Source organism: Leuciscus leuciscus, assembly GCF_965113295.1.
Source record: "Leuciscus leuciscus genome assembly, chromosome: 24".
NCBI lineage: Eukaryota > Metazoa > Chordata > Actinopteri > Cypriniformes > Leuciscidae > Leuciscus > Leuciscus leuciscus.
Genome location: NC_138723.1, coordinates 21,524,618 through 21,546,960, shown reverse-complemented (window position 1 = coordinate 21,546,960; position 22,343 = coordinate 21,524,618). Strand labels below are relative to the sequence as shown.

Genomic DNA, 22,343 nt, shown 5'->3' with positions numbered 1-22,343 from the left:
TCGCATGGTGAAGTGTACTACAAGACAAGATAAATCATAAACATCTCAAAAACAAGACGAAATAAACAGTGCATGTTCACTACAGCCAATAAAAAGCAGTAGGATTATATCAGCTTCACACACCATTAACATCCATTTGAAAAGAAAGTATGCACGAAAATTAATTATATGCAAATTTGTTAGTGACTTTCCAGTCGAGATATAGCAGCCCAAAAAACCAATTAACTGAAACTGTCTCTGATGACTGGACTTTAAATTTTTTCTCATATGGAGAACTCCACCAGTATAATGGTATTGCTCATCAGCTCAGAACAATCTGAATTATGAATGAAGATTTAGGCCTGAGCAGTAGATTATGTGGACAGGATGAAGGCTTTCTTGCTGCACTGGCCAATGGCCTAAAGTACTTTTAAAGTGTTTTATCGATGGCCAGCAGATCGGTGAGATATTGCACTCATACACTGAGTACCAGGGTTTGAGGCGTGACCTAAAGTTCTCAGGGCTGAGATATTTTGGTTCATCGGATATTGGAAATTTAACAGCATCCATAAATTTAGGCATCAACAGGAACTGGCGATACACAGCAAAAGTAAAACTGTAGAATGACTCAGAAGACATTGGCTGAAGACTTTAAGCAAATGCAATGGCTATGTGCATTTTTATACTCACAGTCTCTGCAGTTGTGTATATTTGGAGAAGATGTGATCATCCAAAATCCTAATCCTATTGTTCTTCAGAGACCTGTACAATTATAAAGCATTGAATTACAAACAACACCGCAATACTATCAGAACATTCACACAGGCATAGTTAGTCACAGTGGACTGTCACAGTTGGGTTGCAGAAACGAGGATGAAATAAAAGCTGGATTCAAAGTGCAATGGTCCAATTTATTTAAACACACAGAAACTAAGCACATTGGCAAAACCCATACACTGACGAGAACAGACAATTAACTGAACAAAAAACAGAGCTTAAAGCTGCAGTCGGCAAGATATTTTTGATCATATTCACCGAAACCGACACTATGCTCCGACAGAACAACATAAATCAGCCGGTTTTAGAAAAACAAACGCGCTTCTACCTCCATCTAGAGCCTGTTATTTGTTTTGCAAAAATCCACCGCTCCCGGGTTCTTCTGGTCCAATCAGCGCAGGGCTGTGTGAGATCTGACTGTCAATCACAGTTCGTGCACACACCACAGATCCCCCCTCCCCCTCGCGTACGTTACAATATCACATGCACACGCCTGAAGTTCGCAAGTGTGTTGGATTGTATGAACGTGATGGCGGAGAGAAAATCTACTAACAAGCTTCCAATTGCTCGGTTAACAACCAGAGCTAGGAGGTCCAAAACAACCAAGGAAAGTACCAAGTAACCAAGTACTCCATGGTGTTGATCGATGCTGATGAGACGGGCACGTTCACAGAAGAGCACCACAAACTCAATGGGAGGGTGCTCTGTGGTAGTGGGGGAGGGGCACGAGAGTTGTAAACATTAATTTTGGCAAAGTCCCCTCAATCTGCCAGACTTGCCGACTGCAGCTTTAAGTAGACCAAACTAATCAAAGAAATCAACATCAGGTGTAAGCTAATCAATCAGTAACCAAGAAGACAAATCAAGAGCGGGAACAGAAAACAGAGCAAAACCAACTCATTGTAACACAAATGGAGATAACACATATCAGAATGCTGAAATGGACATTTTAAGTATCTCCTTTGGTGTGCACAGAAAAACAATTGCACATGTTTCAAAAGATATGAGGGTAATTTGGAAGTAAATCATGAACTGAATTCTCATTTTTCAAATAAATTCTCCCTTTAAGGAGTCTTTTCATTCCACAAAGATGAAACAATGTGGATAAATTATTGGATACAACTTAAGTGACTTCATTTTCCAAGAACATCCCCAGAATCCAAAAGATCATCTCCAGAATCCTTATTCCAAAAACCGTAAATTATCTTTAAATTCCTCTTCCACCATGTATATCTCAATATCTTCAATGTCCAGATCCCAATAAAAGTATCAAAAGCACAACTAGAATTCATGTAGAACAACTGAAACATAATAACCAAACAAAACAAAACCCCGCCTTTCAGGCAGTGTACATAATTTTTCTTTCTTTTAGTAATTGTTCAGTGCAAAGAAGCTCTTTATCTCGTTAAGCTTTATAATTCAGTGCTTTACAGCTTTATGTCTCACTGATGTCAAATCTGTACTCCTCTTCTCCAGCTACAGATTAATAACCTCTAGTGGAAGCAGAGAAGTAAAGCTCTGCAGTTGGCTCCCAGTTTGATGTACTTACAACCAAGTCACATTGGAGGAGAAGACGGGTACGGCATGCAGGTTCTTGTCCACACATTCCACCTCTGTCTTAATGCAATCACATCTCTCTGGGTACTGCTTCAGAACTGTAAAAGATCAACATAAACACACATAATAAACTCGGTTATTAAAGTAAATCTAGTACATAAAGCTGTAAAAAACAAACATGTGTTGCATTATTGTTGCGTCTTTAGTTTTCTTACTATTGTCAAGTTCTAAGTTCTACTATCAGGAACACATAAAAAAATCATACAGTATTTGATGATTTGCATTAATGCATTTTTTGTTCAAATTAGGCTTACACTGAGAAAAATATAGTTTTTATCCCTTTTGTCCTATTTCTAGTCATTGATCTCTCTTTCTGTCCCCTCGCCCTCTTTTAAATATTACCATTTTTTGTTAATGGGGTCTACTAGAATATGGTTACATCGTTTAATGTTTAAATAATAATTGTATTATAATTTACATTGTTGTAGCGCCTGTTTTCACCCTTAAGGCCATTGCACACTGAGTCCGAAATTCGCATCCGAAATGTTCGCACGTTAAAAAAAAAATTCGACCTCACGTTATGTCAATCACGCTTGCACACTGTCTACGAAACTTTCGTCCGTAATAAAAAAATTCGGATCGGGTTCGATTTTCTGCGTTTTTCGCATCCACAGCCAGTATTTGGAGAGGTTTTTTGGACAATTCAGAGCCACCGTACAAGCGAACGACAAAATCCACAATGGATTGAGCAGCCAATTAATCATGTGTTATTTGGGTATAAAATATAACCTGTATACAGCTGTTCTGTCTGCCCCGCGCTTCCGCCGGCCGTGTGTGTGCGTGTGCGTGTGCGTGTAGGCTATGTGTGTGTGTGTGTGGGCGCGCGCGCGCCCATACCTTAGACTGCCAGTCTCTGTTCAGGATCGATTGGTTCACGGAAATTGGTGGTCTTCTTTTTGGCTCCAGTATCGCTAGCAAAGCATCAAACTGTTCCACTGACATTCTGAGGTAAATTTTGAATCGTTTGGGATAATTTCGCAACTCCTTGATAAGGAGGTGAATCTCCTTCCTCTCGGCGCAATCTCAGGATTGGATGGACGCAATATTTCCTCTTTCTTTTTCTCTTTTTAAGAAGAAAGAGGGCAACAAAAACAAAATCATCCTCACTGCTTGACGAATCCATTTTGTATTTTTTGCGTTTTTTCCCGCAAAGGTTTAATAAATACGCATCGGACTCAGTGTGCAAGGTTTCTGTGCGTGACGAATTTTAAGGCTGACGAACACGAAAAAACGCATACGAAAATTTCGGACTCAGTGTGCAATGGCCTTTAGCCTAAACTAGGGTGACCAGACATCCCGAAAAATTTGAGACAGTCCCGAAATCTAAGCTGTTGTCCCGAATCCCGAATCCGGCCCTAATTGTCCCGAAAATTATACTAAAGCAAAATCTTGAGTAGTTATTGTCTGATAAAACATTAAAAACTGTCCGTGGAGGTTGAGTCATCATTGGCTGCAGCATCTTCTTTTTTTTCTTTCTGATGTTCTACAAAGATATCAGGCGCAAATTCATTTTTTGAGTTCATGATTTTAATGTTGTTGTTTTTGTGGTACACTAAAGACTAATGACAGACTGTTGATCTTTGAATAAAAATATGTTTGGTTCAGGTTTGAAATTCATTATCTTTTATTATAGGCTATGTAGTCTAATATGTAATGTAATGCCCCTAACCATAATCAGCGAGAATCAGCTCCAAAGGCTTCCTGAGGCACTGTGAACATAACTGTAACTATGCAAACTGTGCCATCAGTTTTGCCAAATCAACTTCAAGCCTGAGTTCTCCCCAGCAAGAAGAACAAGCTGATCAACCCGAACCACCTTCGCAAACACTACATGTGCCAGGGTGGAAAAAACACCTTCTCTTGGACATGGTGACTACAGTGACAACAAACGCAACCAAGGTAGGTGCAAGTTGCATAAACATAGCCACTAACTTATGAAATAGTCTGACCAATAGGCAATTAGTTAGTCTTAATCAGTTTTACTTTTAGGATTCAAACAAGACCAATCAACCTTTTTATGTAACCGACTTAAATAAAAAAAAGACCCGTCTTGAAGAAAAAATTACTGCTAATTTCTGTGGTTGTTTATGTATGGGGTAGGATTAAGGGATGTAGAAAATGGTCATGTAGAATGTAGTGCTTTATAAGTACTAATGAACAGCCAATATGCTAGTTAATAAGCAACTAGTTAATAGTGAATGTGTTCACTAATTTTAAGTGTTTCCAAAAGCATAATAGGACCCCTACAATATATACTTTTGTATAACATTTCAATTTGAACTAAATTTAATTCAGCTTGTAGAAGACTAAGCTTGTAGTTCAACTCCAAAATAAAAAAAAATAAAAAGGATAAATGACAACCTTAAGACCAAACATCTGCTAACCAGTACTGTCAGCAAACGCAGAAGCAGTAAGTAATAGTTTTACTATGGTCCATGCCCACTTACCTGCCTTTCAGCAAATCTGTTTTGGGACGATTATGAGGCAAGTGTCACCAAAATAATATTCATGATCCATTCCATATTCATAAAAGTTAATAACGTTCCCCCATTTTTCAGGTCATTACGAGCCTCTCGGTAACTACAAAAATTTCAAGGCCAACAGACTTTGAAAGCAAATAGATTTCCAACCAGATGCTTCTACAAGATCGTAAAACTCATGCAGATTTATGACGCATTACAGTAAAATGAAACCTATAGCATTTCTGGCTTTAAAGGAAACCAGTAGGCTATTGAAGGTTGTAAATTCATGAAATAAACTCTGGACAAAGAAAAAAAAAAAGACTCTAACTCTCTGATTTTCTGTCAGAAAATCTGAGTCTGGCCCTCACATGAAAATTGCAGTTGAGTTTTGGACTACATTTTTTGGATGAGCCTCAAGATAACAATTTATGCTTATCTATGTATTCCTATCTTTTCCAGAGGAAATCAGATCAAGACCGGGACACATACAGCAGTCATTAGGAAGGTCCTGTGGCTCTGCCTTTTTTATGGTGCGATCAAAAATATCCGCCCATCCGCTGTTGTCCCCTGCAAAAAGTAAAAGCAAGTCTTTGTATGAGAAAGTCACTGTAAAAAAGATAAAAATGACACTTTAAAGAAAGAAAAGACCTAAGAAAGATGTCAGAATGTCTCCCTGCAGAAAAACTGATAACATCAATATTGAATAAACATCAGCTCCTAATGTATTTTAAAGTGTTAACATTAAAATTTTGTCCCAGTTGTAAGTCTGAACCTTACATTTCCAGCCTATTTTAAATGGATGAAATGCTTTAGAACTGAGAACAGCATAAAAGTGAAAAAGACAAATATATGTGGCCTCACCGCAGTGTTCCTCATCTGCTCCGTTTTTGCAGTCTCTGTGGCCATTACACTGAAGGACCTGGGGCAAACACACACTCATGTTCCCACAAGGGAACTGGCCAAGAGGGCAACCTTCTGTCACCGCCCTGTTAGCCATCATGGATGCTGCTAGCGGCAAGAGGGCAGAAGGAGGAAGAGAAGGAAAAGTTATAAAAGTACAAAAAGGACAACCACCGGTGAAAAGCTCTTTAAATCACTGCAGTACTTTGTGCTTCCATCAGGGCAAAGTAGATGACTAGAAGCCCTCCAGCTAGCAGTGTTAGATGGAAAGCACAAGCCAATGCGGATGATTGTGCACCAAAACACAGCAGAGTTCGATTGAGTTTGACAAAAGATATGAAGAGTGTATTTTTTGCATATTTATTTTACCATCCTAACAATGCACGATTACGGCTACAGATGCTGCAGTAAATACAATGACGTGAAAAGCACTTACACACAGTGCATGACGACAATGCTGTATTTTGTAATCGGAAAATATGACTTTACGAAGACAGGGTTCCCTATGGCTCGCAATTCTTCTTCTTTCCATATGACATGACAAAGAGAGGTGTCAGGCCAGAATATACAAACGAAAAGTTCTGCACGAAGGCTTTTTCGCAATAAAAAAATAACTCTCTGACAGCTTCATTTTGCATAATAAATTTCTGTTTGTGTTTTTTTCTTATTGGCTCTCACGAACACTCATCACAAAGTGGATTTGTAATAAATTGTGAGGGTGGGTGGCTCTCAACACGGAGCTTTATCATAATGAAACACGGCCTTGTTTCTAACAGCCTCGTATACAAGAAATACGCTGTTCTGTTTGAGCCTACTTGTCACACTGTCCATATGTCACATTGGGCATTAGTGAATAATATGATTTAACTAGCCACTGAAATGACAAATGATAGCTATATGCAGCTAAGAATTATTATTTTTTGATTATTGGTTTATACAACAACCAGTGATAGGTATAGCTGGTTAGTCTTAGCTTCTGCATAAAACTGACCACTATACTGAAACGTGGTAATCCATAGCATACTGTTTTCACATGCAGCCACTCGTATAGTGTATTGAGTGTATTGATATTCACTTTGATAATAAAAAAGTTTAAAATAACTGGGTTCTTTTCTTGAACTAGAAGCTTACTGCTCCAGTCTGCCCACTTTTTTTTTTTTTTTCATTTAGAAAACTGTATTAAAATGCTTAGAGCACAGGCTTCCACACATAAATTAATAAAATAAATGATGCTTCAAGCATATACTGTAAATAAGAAGTCTCCATCAAGCAACCTCAAGTCAGGAAGATTAGCCTATGATGCCACAGGAGCCAGAGTGCTGGTAATGAAAAACAACTCCTCATGGAACAATATTTTTTATAGTGTTGTTTTAGAGGTGTTTAGTAATAAAGTAATAACGCCAGCCGCCAGAGCTCAATAGAAACCTTTCTGTCCACCAGCCTGATTGGGCCAGTACTCAGACTTCATACGAATTTTATGAGTCTAATTTTAAATGTATATTTGTACATGTTTTATTCATTTGAACTATTTTAAAATTATTTTTTATTACATCTTTTCCACAGATATATTTTCAAATCATATGTTACACTTTCTTTACTAAGACAGTTTGCAATAATAGCTGAAATCCTCATTTACGTTAGCCAGATAATTAAATAATGGTAACTGACAAGTTTAAAAAGTTAATAAGCACATTTTGCAAACCAAATGTCACAGAAACTTTGCAGAGGATAAAAAAAAAAAGTATACTGTCCTTATTGTTGAGCTCTTAATGCAAAACGCAGAGGAAGAGAGACATCACATCCAGTCAAAATGTAAGTATTATCTTATCTTTTGTTAGTTTGTTTTCCTAATTTTAGTAGAATCATTATTTTTTACTGCCTGTCTGCGAGTGAAGTCTGTGACCAAGAACTAGGTTTTCTCTAAGTTATGGGGACCCGGGAAACAAGCTTACAAAACATATAGAATGATTTTTTTCTGAAAATCTAAAATATGTTCTGTGATGGATGGGTTTAGGAGTAGGGTTAGTGTAGGGGGATATACAGTTTACACAGTATAAAAACCATTACGCCTAATGAACTTTTACTGTTGTTAGTTTCATTCAAACCATCCTTGTTCACTTTACTTAAAAAACTCATGTAACTACATGAACTTAAGTTAACTGAGTATTTTCAACAAAAAAATTTGTATTGTCAGCTTTTCTTAAAAAGTGTTTGTTCAGTCAACTTAACATTGCTGAGTGAAACGCACAAATTAATAAAACAATATAGCCTGGACCTTTGCGCGCACCATAGCTGCTTACACTGAGCACCAAAAGACACAAGAGCCACGTTGTGGAGAAGATGCAGTGACTCTGTCAGGTATGAATATTTGATTAACATTCCTTACCATCCTGATAAAAACTGCATAGAAAAAATTATGTATGTGTCCACAGAGTTTTATTATTTTAAGTTAGCAATTTATTGTGGCTATACTAATCTGTTACATATAGGTTAAGTTTTCTTTCTTTAGTATTTTTCCATTTTAGTCAGTTATGCTAACTTGCGTTTCTATCTCAAAACAAGCATGTAAAGACTGCAAAATAACCGTGTCAACTAGATTGCAATTGTTGAAGTACTATAGATTAGCGAATTGCCTTTTTGGACGCAGTAATAATTTCCCATCCACTTATTCCGATTGGCCCTGCAGTTTTTAAACATGGAGTGCACAAAAACAATGCTGTTTTGTCTTCAGATGTCATTAACGCTTAATGTAATAAAACAAAAAATGAAAGCTATCTTTAGTGTTGTGTCTCTTAAATCTCTACATTGCTGCTGAGTTCATTCGAATCATCACCATCCCACTGATTCAGACATACAGTATATGTAAAAACTGGACAGTTACACAAGTAAACTGCCCAGCATCTACCAGAGAAAATTTGTTGCAGGACGAAACAATTGTAAACTAATGGCTGTCATTGTCCAGATTTGTGATCTGTTTATGATGCTTGTGAATAAATTTCCACTTTAGCATGGTGATTTGTAATTTTGTCTCTTCTTAATTTCTTCTACAGAACAATACCATCTCAACTAGGAGAGCTTGCATTCTCAGAGCACTTTCTGTGCATCTTAATGAAGACTATGAATGAAGGAGTATACAGTAAGTGTTCTCAGGCATTCTTTTTACAATAAATAATACCCCCAATAAAATCACTAGACAATACAATAATCACACATGGATACAGAATTCTCAGAATCTTTGCTTTTACTAAATGTATTCCTAAGTGATGTTACATTTGCATTTGTTGGTGCGATTAAAATGACAATGTTTTACTGTTGTTTTAGGGCACAGGTTTTGAGAATGCTAAGAGAGATATGGCTAATCAAATAATTTTGCTTCAAACCAGAAAATGAAGAAGTTTGTGACCACATATGTGAACAATTGCACATTGCAAGATTTTGGGTGGAACTTTTGCTGTTGACAAGATTTCGTTGTTTTATTGTTTTTAAAGGTGCAGTATTCTTTCTTAAAGTCGTTGCTGAACAGTGTTTATATTTGAACCCCTCTCTTCATTGCTCCGCCTCCAAAGCTCACCCTCCAATCCTAACCGCCCTGCTCCGAGTCGGTCTTGAACCCGATCGTTGTCATGCACATGGGTGCACTAACAAGGACGCTAAACAGTAAACACCGCATTCTCTAGCAGTCATCAGCCTGCACAACTCTCAATAAGCCTCCATTTCACATGCAATGCAACAGCAGATGTCTATTTATTCTAGCAGTAGCACAACAAAATAATGCTTCACGAAAAATAAATCGCAGATGATAAACAAACAACAAGAAAGCACAAAAAATGAACATACATACACAAGAGTAAATACAAAGAGTTTGTTGTTAGTTGTCAACAGCACAGCAGCTCCAGACAAATAATGACACTCAGTGTTACTCACATATTCCACTAATCAAAGCAACCTCAGCATCTGTTTTCAGGCCTTCCCGCTTAGCATTCCAGGGCTGGAAAACGTTTCTAATATTACGGGGGTCCTAAAGCTCTTTCCTGATCATAACCCTCCTTTTTCCAGTGATATTCTTATGAGCTTTTCTCTTTCTCTCAAATCTCCATCTTGCTCGTTCTCTCTCCTCCACCATCATACGCCCCCTAATAATGATTGGCTACACGTTTGTTGTTGTGTCTTTCCGACCAACTTTTAAAAGTTTTTCAAATATCGCTTACCCCACCTTTAAGATCTGTGAAATTTAAATTGTGTTAGTGGTTGATAAAAAAAAAAAAAAGAAATAGGGGCCAGATTTATTGTTACCTTTATTGATGGCTCAAAAATCTTTTATTGTTTTTGTATTATTTTGGTAAAAATGACATAATGAACTTATAATGACCTGTTCCCTATAATGGCATATTTAATTTGCCTGATGATAGTCAAGGGATTGAGCTGTGCCACAAATATGTCACCTCCTCATTTATCTCTCTCTCCTGTACACAACAAAGCGGCTGTAATCCCAGTAACCGGAGCAGACGGCCCAACAAAGCCAGCAAATCTGGTTTTTATGATCTCATTAGCAGTCGTCCAGATATGTCGTCTTTTATGGCTTCTCTGGATATGTTTGGAGTTGGGATTCAAGCAAAAGAAAACCTGATCCTTCAAATCAGGGGAACAAATAAAACCTTTAAAAGGTGTATTGAATAGAGAAAGAAACAACAGGGGCCAACTTCATGTTTCCGACACATTTCATCGACTGGACTTCTAAGTTTGTGGCATGGATCTTTATTTCAGGAGTCTCTTTTATGCTACATGGAAAAACACACATTCTCAGTCTGGAAATGTAATCATTTGTTCTGTAAAACCCAGATGCACATTTTACATACCCCTGGAGATTGAGGCATGTTGTTGGTTAAGATGGAGCTAAATATTTCCAAGTTAATTTTCCTGAGGAAGAGCCGCAAAGGGATTGTAAACATACTGCATATCAGCACCAATTTATATTTCTGTAAACAAAATAGTGCTCTAAATAACTGCATTATTCCAAATTCCTGTTTATATTATCATGTGTTCAGACCAGTGAATCCTCCACAGAGGAAACTGGAAATGATGCCACTACCATTCTCCTATTAGACCGGGAGGATGTATATACACGTGTCATTACTGCTCGGTAGCATGCTCAAACTGCTCACAACCCTCCCGCCCTCACCACTATAAGCATCAAGCATATTACTGTGCACCCTCTAGCTGTTGTCTTCTTTTGTTTCAGATTACCAAGGCTTTCAAGTCCTAGCTGTCACGGACATCATTGCTGAGAGACATTCATACTCATAGCCAAGGTACAGTATAGACGCCCCGGGATTTACTGCCATGTCTACACGTTAACACTGTTTTGCTTTACAGACATTACTAAAGTGTCTTAATCATCTGTAAATCACTCAAGCTAATGGTTCTATGGGGGGTTAATGCTCAAGCTCTGTAATGCCATTAATCATGGAGCAAGAACCCCCATAAGGAACCATACCGCCAAAGATAAATTGTGTTAAATAAACTCAAGTAACTTGCCAAAGTGGTCCTGTCTGAACCACATTAATGTAATGTCATGGAATTATTGTTGGAGACTTTATAAATATTGACATACAGTATGCAACTCATTTATTGAATCAGCATTCAAGAAATTAGCTTGAAAATGTTTTTAATTCGGTTGACAGCCTTAGAAAAACACATTAGTAATTTATGCTAATAGAGGATATGCACAAAAGATTATGCTACAGCAAAAAATTCAAAAGAACACTTACTTATGAGAAAGCATAAGAGAAGAAGAGAGCATGATGACACAGATAAGGAAACCAAGTGTAACAATTGGCACTACAGAGCAGAACAGTGCTCTCTAAACTGTGGAAATGTTTTAGATTTGCATTTAGTTTTTTGTTTCATGCAATTGAGGTTTGTAGCTCTCTGTAGGGCTCACATGAAACATTTGGGCGCTAACTAATATGTGCCTCGAACATCTGGAAAGAGGCTTACTCCCATGACAGTGGCAAAAGGATTTTTAAGGCAATGTTGCCAGGCAACCATACTTGGTGACAGAATAAGATACTGCCAACCAGTAGAAAAAAAAACTACATACCAGAAATGTGGGGGAAAGGGGTACATGGGACATATAGACTAAGTGAAAATTTAAGTACAATACAGGACAGCCCCATGACACTGCAGATACAGTGAAAGAGACTGGGTTCCAGTCCATGGTGGCAGGTGCTCATTTGTCTCAAAACAACTCTCTCAATTTGTTTATGTATATGTTGTAGGTTGGAAAATGTGTGTGTGTGTGTGTGTGTGTGTGTGTGTATATATATATATATATACACTGTCAAAAAAAATTACATCCCCAAGTAAAAAATTTCAAGTGACCGATAACATCTACATTTTTCAATTAGTCTGACGTATTATTTCTCATTGAGCCAATGTTAACAGACTATTGCAAGAAGAATTTCACTTGGGCCAATTGAAAAATTTATGTTATCGGTCACTTTAAATTTTAGATTTGGGAGGGTTAGAAATGTTTTACAGTGTATATATATATATTAAAATAAAAGAGGAAAAAAAGGACACCCCTTTAAAAAAAATTGTATTGTTCATAAATGTGCCTTCAACATTTGTTTATTGATGGTTAAATTCATCGTTACCTTTGTTGTGGGTAAAGAAAATGTTTTTATTGTCTCCTGTTACAGGTGAGCAAAAACGATTCAAAAACTGGTCGAAACTGATGTTAAACACTGTTTCAAACATGTAAATGTTGATTTTGATGGGTTACTGAGAAAGACTGTTAGTTTTATTCATACGCATGCAGTAGTAATGAGTCATATATAGGATTACACACGAGTGACAAATATGTGAATTTGAAGTGAAATGAGAGAAAATACTCATGTGAAAAGAGTTTAGGAATGTTTCTAAAGTGTTTTGGATGTTGATTGTAATTGGATGATAAAGTTTAAGCGAGTTAAATGTACATTTGCTACTAGAGTTATCTCGAGCCAAAATGGTGGCGCATGTTTATTGTTTATTGTTAAAAGTATCCCCATTAGCTGTCACCAAAGTGAGACAAGCTAGTCTTCCTGGGTAAAACATTGTAGATATCATTATAAACATCATCAGAAATTATTCAGAATAAATTATTACAGTATTACATTCATTATTACATTCATACAGTAAATATGTCCATTCCCTACTCACAATTTTAAATAGTGCATTCTTAGATCGTACTTGAAAGAGACTTTGCCATTCATTTTATGTATATTCAGTGGGCAATTATTCCAATGATTGATGGCACGATAAATAACTGTTCTCTTTAAAGCATTTGATTTTGGGCATGGTAAAATCATCTGCCCATTATCAGCTGACCTAGTCAAATGAGAATGAACCTGATCACACCTAACAATTTTGTTGTATAAGAAAACGGGTTGAGAAGAAAAGACCGTGTTTCTGAAATTTTTTGTTGTATTGAAAACCAGCCTGTTCTCCACCGTTAACCATGAGAGTCGACGGTGCATACATACTGATAGTGTTTGTTCTGATGGGACAATGTAATACTAACCTGGCACCTCTGTTTTGGGCAGTTTGTAATTTCTTTAGTTGACCTTTAGATGTAGATGACCATACAAGGGCAAAATAATCCAGATTACATAAAATGAAAGATTTAGCCACTTATCCCAGGATGTGTGTAGGGACATAAGAAAGACATTTCCTCACCATAGAGATACCATAACCCATCTTCTTCACTATGATATCAATATGTTCTGCCCATGACAGCTGACTATCTATTATTGTGGCCAGTAATTTTACTTTATCTACCTGTTCTATAGGTTCCCCAGACAACTCATCTTTGGAGTAGATGGCAGTTTATGACTCGATCCCAAGATATATATATATACAGTATACATATCCCAAGATTCATGCATGTATGTGTGAACTAGAGCCAAAATGGCGACTTGCATGTAAAACAGGTTAGTGTGAAGCCAAATGCGAGATTCATTTATGTGGCAGTGTGAAAATGGAATTAATGTTTATGATGATGTGAAAACATGTGAAAACACTGTAGCAGGTCATTGTGATTGATTCTAATGTGTTGCAGAACAAGTCAAGTACAGACAAAAGTAACTTCTGAAAAGCTTTATTGAAATATTGTTTTCTTTGGTTGAATGTGTTGTGTTGCAGAGAAACAAGTATTGTTGTTCTGTATAGTTAAATATGTTAATGTTGTGAATACATAAAGAGCTAAGAAAAGCTTGAGAGTTAAACTTTGCCGGTACTCGCAGCTAGTACTCCTGTGAGTCCTGTCTCACAGCGTGTCTTTTATTATTCTACAGAGCCGGCAAAAGTGGTCCATTCAATTTACCCATTCAGGCTTCCGAGCCCTGATGCGGGTAACATAGTATAACGGGCCAAGTCATTACCCGAACACCTCAAAATCAAATCAAAAACACAAGAACATTGTATACCCTACCTATAATCAGGAGTTTAATGGAGTAAAGTCATGTGGAAAGAAAACTGTTGAAGTTGATAGAGTCATAACTGAGCCTTTATGTTCATCTAATTACACAATTAATGAAACAGGGTTCTTGTGCGACTTAATTTGCATTCAATCTTCTGGCTATAGTGCAAGTTTTTGACACTGGCCTTTTGAAATGCAGTGTAACACAACTCTCCATCACTTTTAGCTGAGAATGTGAGGAGATAAATATGGAAATGAAATGCAGATGCTGCCATCAGAATAAATGTGTTTATCTCCTCTTAGAGAGGAATCAATCTTCCTCTTTCACACAGCACGTTGATCCCAGGAAATTGCCGTAAAATTGCTAGAGTGCCTTCTGTGTGAACGCAAACACGTCCCGGGATCGATGCCGGAATGGGGACCTAGTAACATTTCCGGTATCAGTCGCGGAACGCGCCCTGTGAACAAAAGCCAGGACCAATGCCGTAAGAGGTATTTTGTTGCTCTTAGAAGAAAGTCTGTGTTCGTCATCAACAAAGAACGAAAACATTTCTGCAAAATAGAATGAAGCAGAGACCAGCGAGCTCCTTACTATCCACGCTGAAGCTGAGATTGTTCGCCAGCTTTGTTAGACTGGCCTTTCTACAACACATCTACATCACATCAAGTGTCTTTACGGCATGTGTGTGAACGCACTCACAGATTCCGGAAAATCACCGGCAGTGGGAATGAACCAAAATCAAACGATGAACCAAAATCAAACGACACATTATCCGTGTATTTTCCGGAATCTCTGTGTGAAAGGGGCTTTAGGGAGGCATTCAAGTCTGGTCAGATGTTGATAACACGATGCGTTTGCAGTGAGAGTGTTCCCTGATTGACATGGCAAATCCTGGACATTTATTAAGTACAATCTTTAAAATTAGTTTTTAATCTCAAAAGAACCACATACGCTTGGGTAGATGCCATATTTAAAAGATAATTTTTCTGAGAAACGCTGCAGAAAATTTAAATCAACACCTAAATCAACCAATCAACCTAAATCAAACAATCCTGCTCCTGGAGGGTCACTGTCCTGTAGAGTTTAGCTTCAACCCCAATTAAACACCACCTAACCCTAACCAGCAAATAAAGCTCTTACTGGGCATTCTAGAAACTTCCAGGTAGGAGTGTTGAGGCAAGTTGGAGCTAAACTCTTTAGGACAGTGGCCCCTCTATCCTCAAGGGCCAACTTTGGACACCCCTGACCTAAACAAACAATTTTGTGAACATTTTCTAGATGTCTCTTCTGTGTGTGTGTGTGAGAGTGCTAAATTGTGTTTGTAAATAGTCCTGGCTGTGTAAATAGGAGAAAAAACAAAGTGGAATGGTTGAGATGTATTACCAAAAGAGGAAAAGCTTTCCTGGAGAGAGCGGGAAGGCCTGAAAGTGGATGCCGAGGTTGCTTTGTTTCTGCTCGATATGTGTGTAACATCAGCTTTAGCTGTTTCACAGAACCAAGATGCTGTTGCTGTCGTTGTTGAATCACAGCTGATTCATCCATATTGTTTGAGCTGTATTATGCGCCAGCTTTTAGTAGTTGCCTGTGTGGTATAGTGTGTTTGTTATTTTGGGGGCGGAGCAATGAAGGGATTGGTGTTTATTTGGGTGTCGATTTCAAATATCAACAGTGATTCTTAGAAATTGCTTGCTTACTGCACCTTAAAGGTAACGTGACTGAAACAAGGCTGTAAGAGAGTGATTATGTTCGTTCAATTAATTTCAACAATATATATTGTCCACAGCAATTTGTTTTGTTGGCCGAACGACTGACAAGAAGTTACAGTGGCACAACCCAGTGGGCTTGAATTTCTGTATAAATAATTCATAAATTAATTTGTATATTTGTAAATGGACTACTTCCACGTTCTACTTTTTACTACTCGAGAGTTTCCGGTAAAAGCGTTCAGCGCGCCTGCATACAGACAGTTACTCATGAGGATGCAAATTATTACTACATTTTATGGCTGTCAATTGATTAAAACACTGAATCATGTTCTCTGCATTAACATGAATTATCTTGAACCTCCTATAAATATATTTTCTTTCCAAAGGGGCATTCTGAATAATAAATAAATATATTTCCTACAAACCTGCAGCAGTCCAATGCTCGTCTTCTCATTAACAGTGTTTTTTTCTCTTCATACCTGTTGAGTTTCCATTTTTAAATCAATTTGCTAATGAGCATCTCCTGCGCGCCACACCTGCTTTGAGTCTCATGGAAGTAGATCTGGAAGAATAAAAGGTGGAGTGACGACAGTGCAAGACGAGAGAGAACCAGGCCTGGACTTTACCTTGTGTTTTGTTTATGTTTGTGCGACAGTCATCCGTGAGGGGCTGCCGCTTTACTTTCATTTCGTGTTAGTTTATTTTATGATTAAAGTTTCATTGAACGTTTGCAGGTCCCGCCTCCTTCTTCCCTGAACTACTAACATCGTTACTATTTCAAAACGGAAGTGCACCACGAAGCACAGTGCAAGTAGTCCATTGTCCCGCTGAACTGAATGGGACCATTTACATACTGAAAGGATGGTTTTACACATAATTCACCCTGAAGTTCATTCTGCTTGTGATTCAAAATTAAAGCTTTTTAAACAGACTGCACGTCTATCCCTCACAGCATAATTTTCATTCTTGTTGAATAAAACATAGCATCTACCATGACTCTTCTGTTGGTTTGGAATGGTCTTTTGTCTATTTCTGACTCAAGCAACTGATAAGATCTCTCTGCACCATGGCACTCAGATCCCCTGTGTTGTGCCTCCTTATTTCACCTCATGAAAGCCTGTAGCCATTTAACTTTACTTATCTGAGAGAGGGGTATGACTCCACATGATTCTGTTAAGAAACAGATAAATGCTGATTTTACTTATTTATTAACCCTCATGGCTCATGCTTTGTTAGGGTTCTGAGAGACCCTTTTAATAGTTCTAAAAACCCGCTACATACTTATAAACACAATTCCAACTTGATCCTTTAAACATAAACCAGGAAAAAAGAAAGTTATTAAGCATATGTGAGGATAGGAAACTCTGGATATAAAAGATGAATAAATGCAAATAAGTTTTACATGAAAATTTCTCATATTTGTAGTATTTCACTCCAGCCAACTGTTGTATTTGTTTTGTTCAGTAAATATATATTCTGAATTAGTTTTGTTTTTTATCTTACCACACTGGTAAAATTTAGTGAGGTTAATCCTTAAAAAGAAGAAAATATTTAAACGGGAAAAACAATTTATTATTGTATATAATTTTGCATCTCAAATTTATCCTGCTTTAAGGATATTTTACTGGTAAATGTGACCACAAAATGTTTCCTTTTTTGAAACGTCTTATTTTCTGACATACAGTAATAGAAGGATAAAACTTAGACAGGGACTTTAAGACAAAGACACATATTAAATTAATTTGAAGGGAAAATAAGAGATTAATTTTGTTCATAATTTTCACATACACATCACTGTCTCTGGGATCTCAAACAAAGACAGTAAAGTCAATCTCAAAGGTTTAAATAACAGCAGAAATAAGAGTCAACAACCCATACCATCTTAAATAGATGTGAACTCTTTAAATAAGGTTCTTAAACTAAAAGGTTTATTTATAGAGTGGACAAAAAAATGTGGAAATGAAAAGGGAGTAAAATATTAGAATTCAATAGGCTAAAATAAATTATAGTAATAGAAAATAAAGGCAGTTACTAACTAAGACTGAAAATCAATGTAATGTATATGCTACCATACTAAAATTACCCCAATAGCGCACAGCTATGACCCCTTTGCTTTTTATTCATCCTTTTTACATCCACTTAAAATACTCACAGATGTCCACCCACCGCTTATTGTTTCTTTAAGGCTTGGGTTTATGAGCAATGCAACTTTTTATTCAAAACCTGTATTGTCTGACAACGTGGGGACCGCAGTGCGCACAGGCTGAAACGCAATTCAATCGAGTCTTTGTGTAGAAAGAAGCACCTGGGTGACTGACTTAATGCGATAAATAAGAACCTATCAAACGTTTTGTTTTGTAGATAAGCTGCGAGAAAAGCCACCACCTGTGTTTTGTTTTATCTGATAGAAGTTCGTGAAGTCAAAGAACGCGTGTTGTTAAACAAGCAAAATATTGTCATTCCACGGAACAGAGTGTACCGGGAGAAAGGTCAAAAGTTCCTCAGAGGTGACACTAGTGTTTTCTTCTTTTCAGTGAACTACTTTGGCGGTAGCATAATACATTGCTGATTATGTGTAGCCTAAGCTAGATTATTTTATATCGCATTATTTATAATCCATTTAGTAGGCTAATCAAACATACAGCCACTTCGAATAAATCATCAGAATAGGCTACATTAAAATAATGACTCCGACTCGCATATGTAAGAGGTTAGCAAATCACATGGACGAAAGAGTAAAAGTTTGCAGGAATTAAAGAAGACTGTTGTGAGAAAGACCACCATTTAGCTTAAATTTTACAATTCACATCCAAACGAAACGGGTTATGAAGTGCCAAAAAAGATCTTACCTTCGGTTTCCACCCTGGATTTTTGAATGAACAGGAAAATGACGGTTAATTCCAAAAGAGTGTTTGAAGGATATTTGAAGGATTTCATGCTGAAGCCTCACAGCGGTCCTCCAAAGACATTACCGACCGGACAGACTTTTCTCAAATCGCACTATTTCCAAAGGAAGATGAGCGTTTATCGCTTTCGTGGGGACGAACGGTAGAGCATCGCTCGGTTGGTCCAGCAGTTTCTGTCACCTGCTCCCGCGGACTGAGAGACTTGATGAGCTGGAGCAGAGCTCGACATTATTCATTGAGAATTTCGTCACTGCAGCGTGGTTTGGGATTATACACACTTAAGTAGTAAATGTCTTTGTTTTTATTTTACACTTTTGTGAGAACGCCTATTCATATTCCTGTGATCAACAATGAGAGATGGGAACAATAGGGAACACTGACACGTTACTAGGCTACTACAGTCACACAAAACCAGTCAAATTGAGTGAAAATGAATTACATTCATAAATGGGTCAACATTGCTATTGCCATTGCTTAAACCCTTAAGCCTTCATTAGCAATATTGGAGTGTTTTTAACATGCTCCTCATTCACCATAGAAATAGAATAAGTGTCTTATTTTCTCTCCTGCTCTGTGTGTCATTGTTTTCTTGTTACCTGTAGGCCTACAGCCCAAAATATTTGTCATAGCCTAGCATGAATGTAAAAAAAAAGTACAATAGTTCGCAATGTTTTTGGTTGTCATAATACTTCAACATAAAATAGTAGGCTACTTCACATGGCAGGTGCTTGATTGTGTCTGGAAATGACTGACTTCCGGTTTATTGTCTGTCGTACAGTAAAAAGTATCAGGTGATCTTTCATTATAAAGCTAATATTAGTTAGCAACATTTTACCTTAAGTAGGTTGGTATATATAGATTTTAGTTTATCAAACAAAGTGTTTGTTTGTTTTATTTCTCCATATATTTTTAGATAACTGGTATCAATCTCAGACGGGTTTGTTAGTTTGCCATGTTAATCTTGCAATGCGGGCTCTTATCTAGTCAGAGGCCAAAGATTTTAGTTTTGGAAATGGAAACCCTTAAAGAGGTTGTTCCACATTATTAAGCAAGTCAGTTCTCATGCAATACATGGGAGGAAGAAAGATAATTTACCACTTTATTTACTAAATATGAATCTCCAAAGCACGTTCACGCAACAACGTCTGCTCTTGTGTCAACACAACACGCATGCATCGTGCTCTCGTGAATGAGTGTTGAATATTAAAGCTGCCGTCGGCAAATTTTTTTTGATCATATTCAGTGTAATCGACACTATAATCCGACAGAACAACATAAATAAGGTGGTTTTAGAAAAAAACCCGAGCTTCTAACTCCACCTGGAGCGTGTTATTTGTTTTGCAAAAATCCAGCGGTCCAATCAGCGCAGGGGGGTGTGATATCTGACTGTCAATCACAGGTCGTGCACACGCCACAGATCCCCCCTCACTCGCGCACGTTAATATCACATGCACACGCCACGCCTGAAGTTCGCCTGGAGATTGCATGAAGCGTGATGGCGGAGAGAAAATCTACTAACAAGCTTCCAATTCCTCGGTTATTGCTATCTATGGATAGATTAGCCAGGGCAGCCTACCTCCGAGTCCATGGTGTTGATAGATGCTGAAGAGAAGGACGCGTTCACAGAAAATCAGGTACACACGCACAGTGACGCACTGACGAGCACGACCTCGATGGGAGGGTGCTTGCTGGTAGTGGGGAGGGGCATGAGAGTTGTAAACATTCAAAATTTTGGCTAATCGACCCAATCTGCCAGACTTGCCGACGGCAGCTTTAATATAAAAAAAGATAAAAAAAAAGTTTTACAGGTTTGGAATGACATGAGGGTAATAAAAAAAAACAGAATTTTCGTTTTTGGGAGAACAATGAGCAATAAAAGTTTTCTGTTTTCAGTAGAAAATGGTGTCGTGTAAACGGAAACGATAATCGGCTACTAACGTAACCTCGGTTCTCTCTAGAAGAGGGAACGAGTATTGCGTAAGTTAGCTTACGCTACGGGTAAAGTCATCTTTTCTCGAGATATGAAGCCAAAAAATGATCCTTAATTTTGTATATATTGTCAACGCAGTGCAGCAGCAGGCAGACCTAGAGCAGGCTTTCTAGCGTGCTCATTGGCTGCCGTGCGGCAACTGCAGCAGCCTACCACTGAGCCTCGCGTGACGTCACGCCCAATGAGGGCGATTCGCGCCCGCCAGAATGGGGATGGCTTAGCATATATAAGGAAGGGCTCGGGGGCTGCTTACCTGGTTTTAATCGACTGAAGCGAAATGAGCTCGTGGCGCGAGCACGGCGGGTTACGCAATACTCGTTCCCTCTTCTAGAGAGAACCAAGGTTACGTTAGTAACCGAGTATCCTTCTCTTACGAGAGGTTCTCTCGTATTGCGTAAGTTAGCTTACGCTACGGGAACCCCTTGTCAACGCCGTGCGCGCCTAGCATCCACTACATGAGTCCCAAGGGAAACCCGGGGAACACAGAATAGTGGGAATCAGGCGGCCAACAGAGTGGGCCAGCACATATTCATAAGCACACAGTAGGGAGTGTAGAGCGGCTCGGCCGGTCTATACTGACTTAACACAACCTAAAGCTAAATCGAGTAAAGTGGCCCGCGCACGATGAATCTGGGCAGGGCACACACACGACTTAGAGTGATACAAGTTTAGCCTGCAGGGCGGGAACTTCCAGGTTGTAAAACCTAACAAATGTAGAGGGGGAGGCCCAGCCTGCCGCTGTACAAATGTCATGAATGGAAATCCCGCTGGACCAAGCCCACGATAAGGCCATGCCTCTGGTGGAATGAGCCCTGACGCCCAGAGGGCACTGCAGGCTCTTAGACGCATAAGCTGCCGCAATAGCGTCCACTATCCATCTGGACAGACTGTGTTTCGAGGCGGCGAGACCCTTGGTGCGCCCTCCAAACGAAATGAAAAGCTGCTCCGAGCGCCTGACAGCGGCGGAGCGTGTGATCTAATTTCTCAGTGCTCTGACAGGGCAGAGGAGGTTACTATCAACCTCGCTGCCGGATGCCGGCAGGGCTGAGAGAGAAATCACCTGCTTCGAAAGGAGTGCCACTCACTTTGAGGACTTAACCATGCCTCGGTTTGAGAATGACTTTAGAGTCATTAGGTCCGAACTCGAGACACGCGGCGTTAACTGATAACGCGTGTAAGTCTCCCACGTGTTTGACTGATGACAGGGCTATCAGAAAAACGGTTTTGAGCGTGAAGAATTTCAGATCCACAGTTTTTAGAGGTTCAAAGGGATGAGCTTTCAGGACCTCCAGGACCAGAGAAAGATCCCAAATAGGAACCGATGGGGGCCGCGGGGATTCATCCTCCTGGCTCCTCTGAGGAAGTGGATGATGAACTCGTTCCTTCCTATTGCGCGGCCGCGCGTCGATTCGGCGAACGCCGCCATGGCCGCGACATACACTTTGAGTGTGGAGGGGGACCTGCCCATGTCCAGCAGCTCTTGAAGGAAGCAAAGCACCCACGAAACCCCACAAGTTTGTGGGTCTAAATTTTTGACGGTGCAG

The 22,343-nt window shown here is 38.7% G+C and overlaps 1 protein-coding gene across 2 annotated transcripts in view; it reads right to left on the bottom strand.

Annotated features, from left to right (window-relative positions):
- rxfp2a (relaxin family peptide receptor 2a) overlaps nt 1–19,107 on the bottom strand; it is a 42,361-nt gene extending 23,254 nt beyond the window's left edge. For both annotated transcript variants that reach the window (XM_082156961.1, XM_082156962.1), the window contains exons 1-5: nt 18,753–19,107; nt 5,697–5,840; nt 5,325–5,402; nt 2,306–2,411; nt 670–741 (exon numbers count right to left, since the gene is read on the bottom strand). In XM_082156961.1, the coding sequence (XP_082013087.1) occupies nt 670–741; nt 2,306–2,411; nt 5,325–5,402; nt 5,697–5,840; nt 18,753–18,840 (488 nt within the window). In that variant the 5' untranslated portion in view covers nt 18,841–19,107. The remainder of the gene's footprint in view (nt 1–669; nt 742–2,305; nt 2,412–5,324; nt 5,403–5,696; nt 5,841–18,752) is intronic.
- Between the last annotated feature and the right edge of the window lie 3,236 nt (nt 19,108–22,343).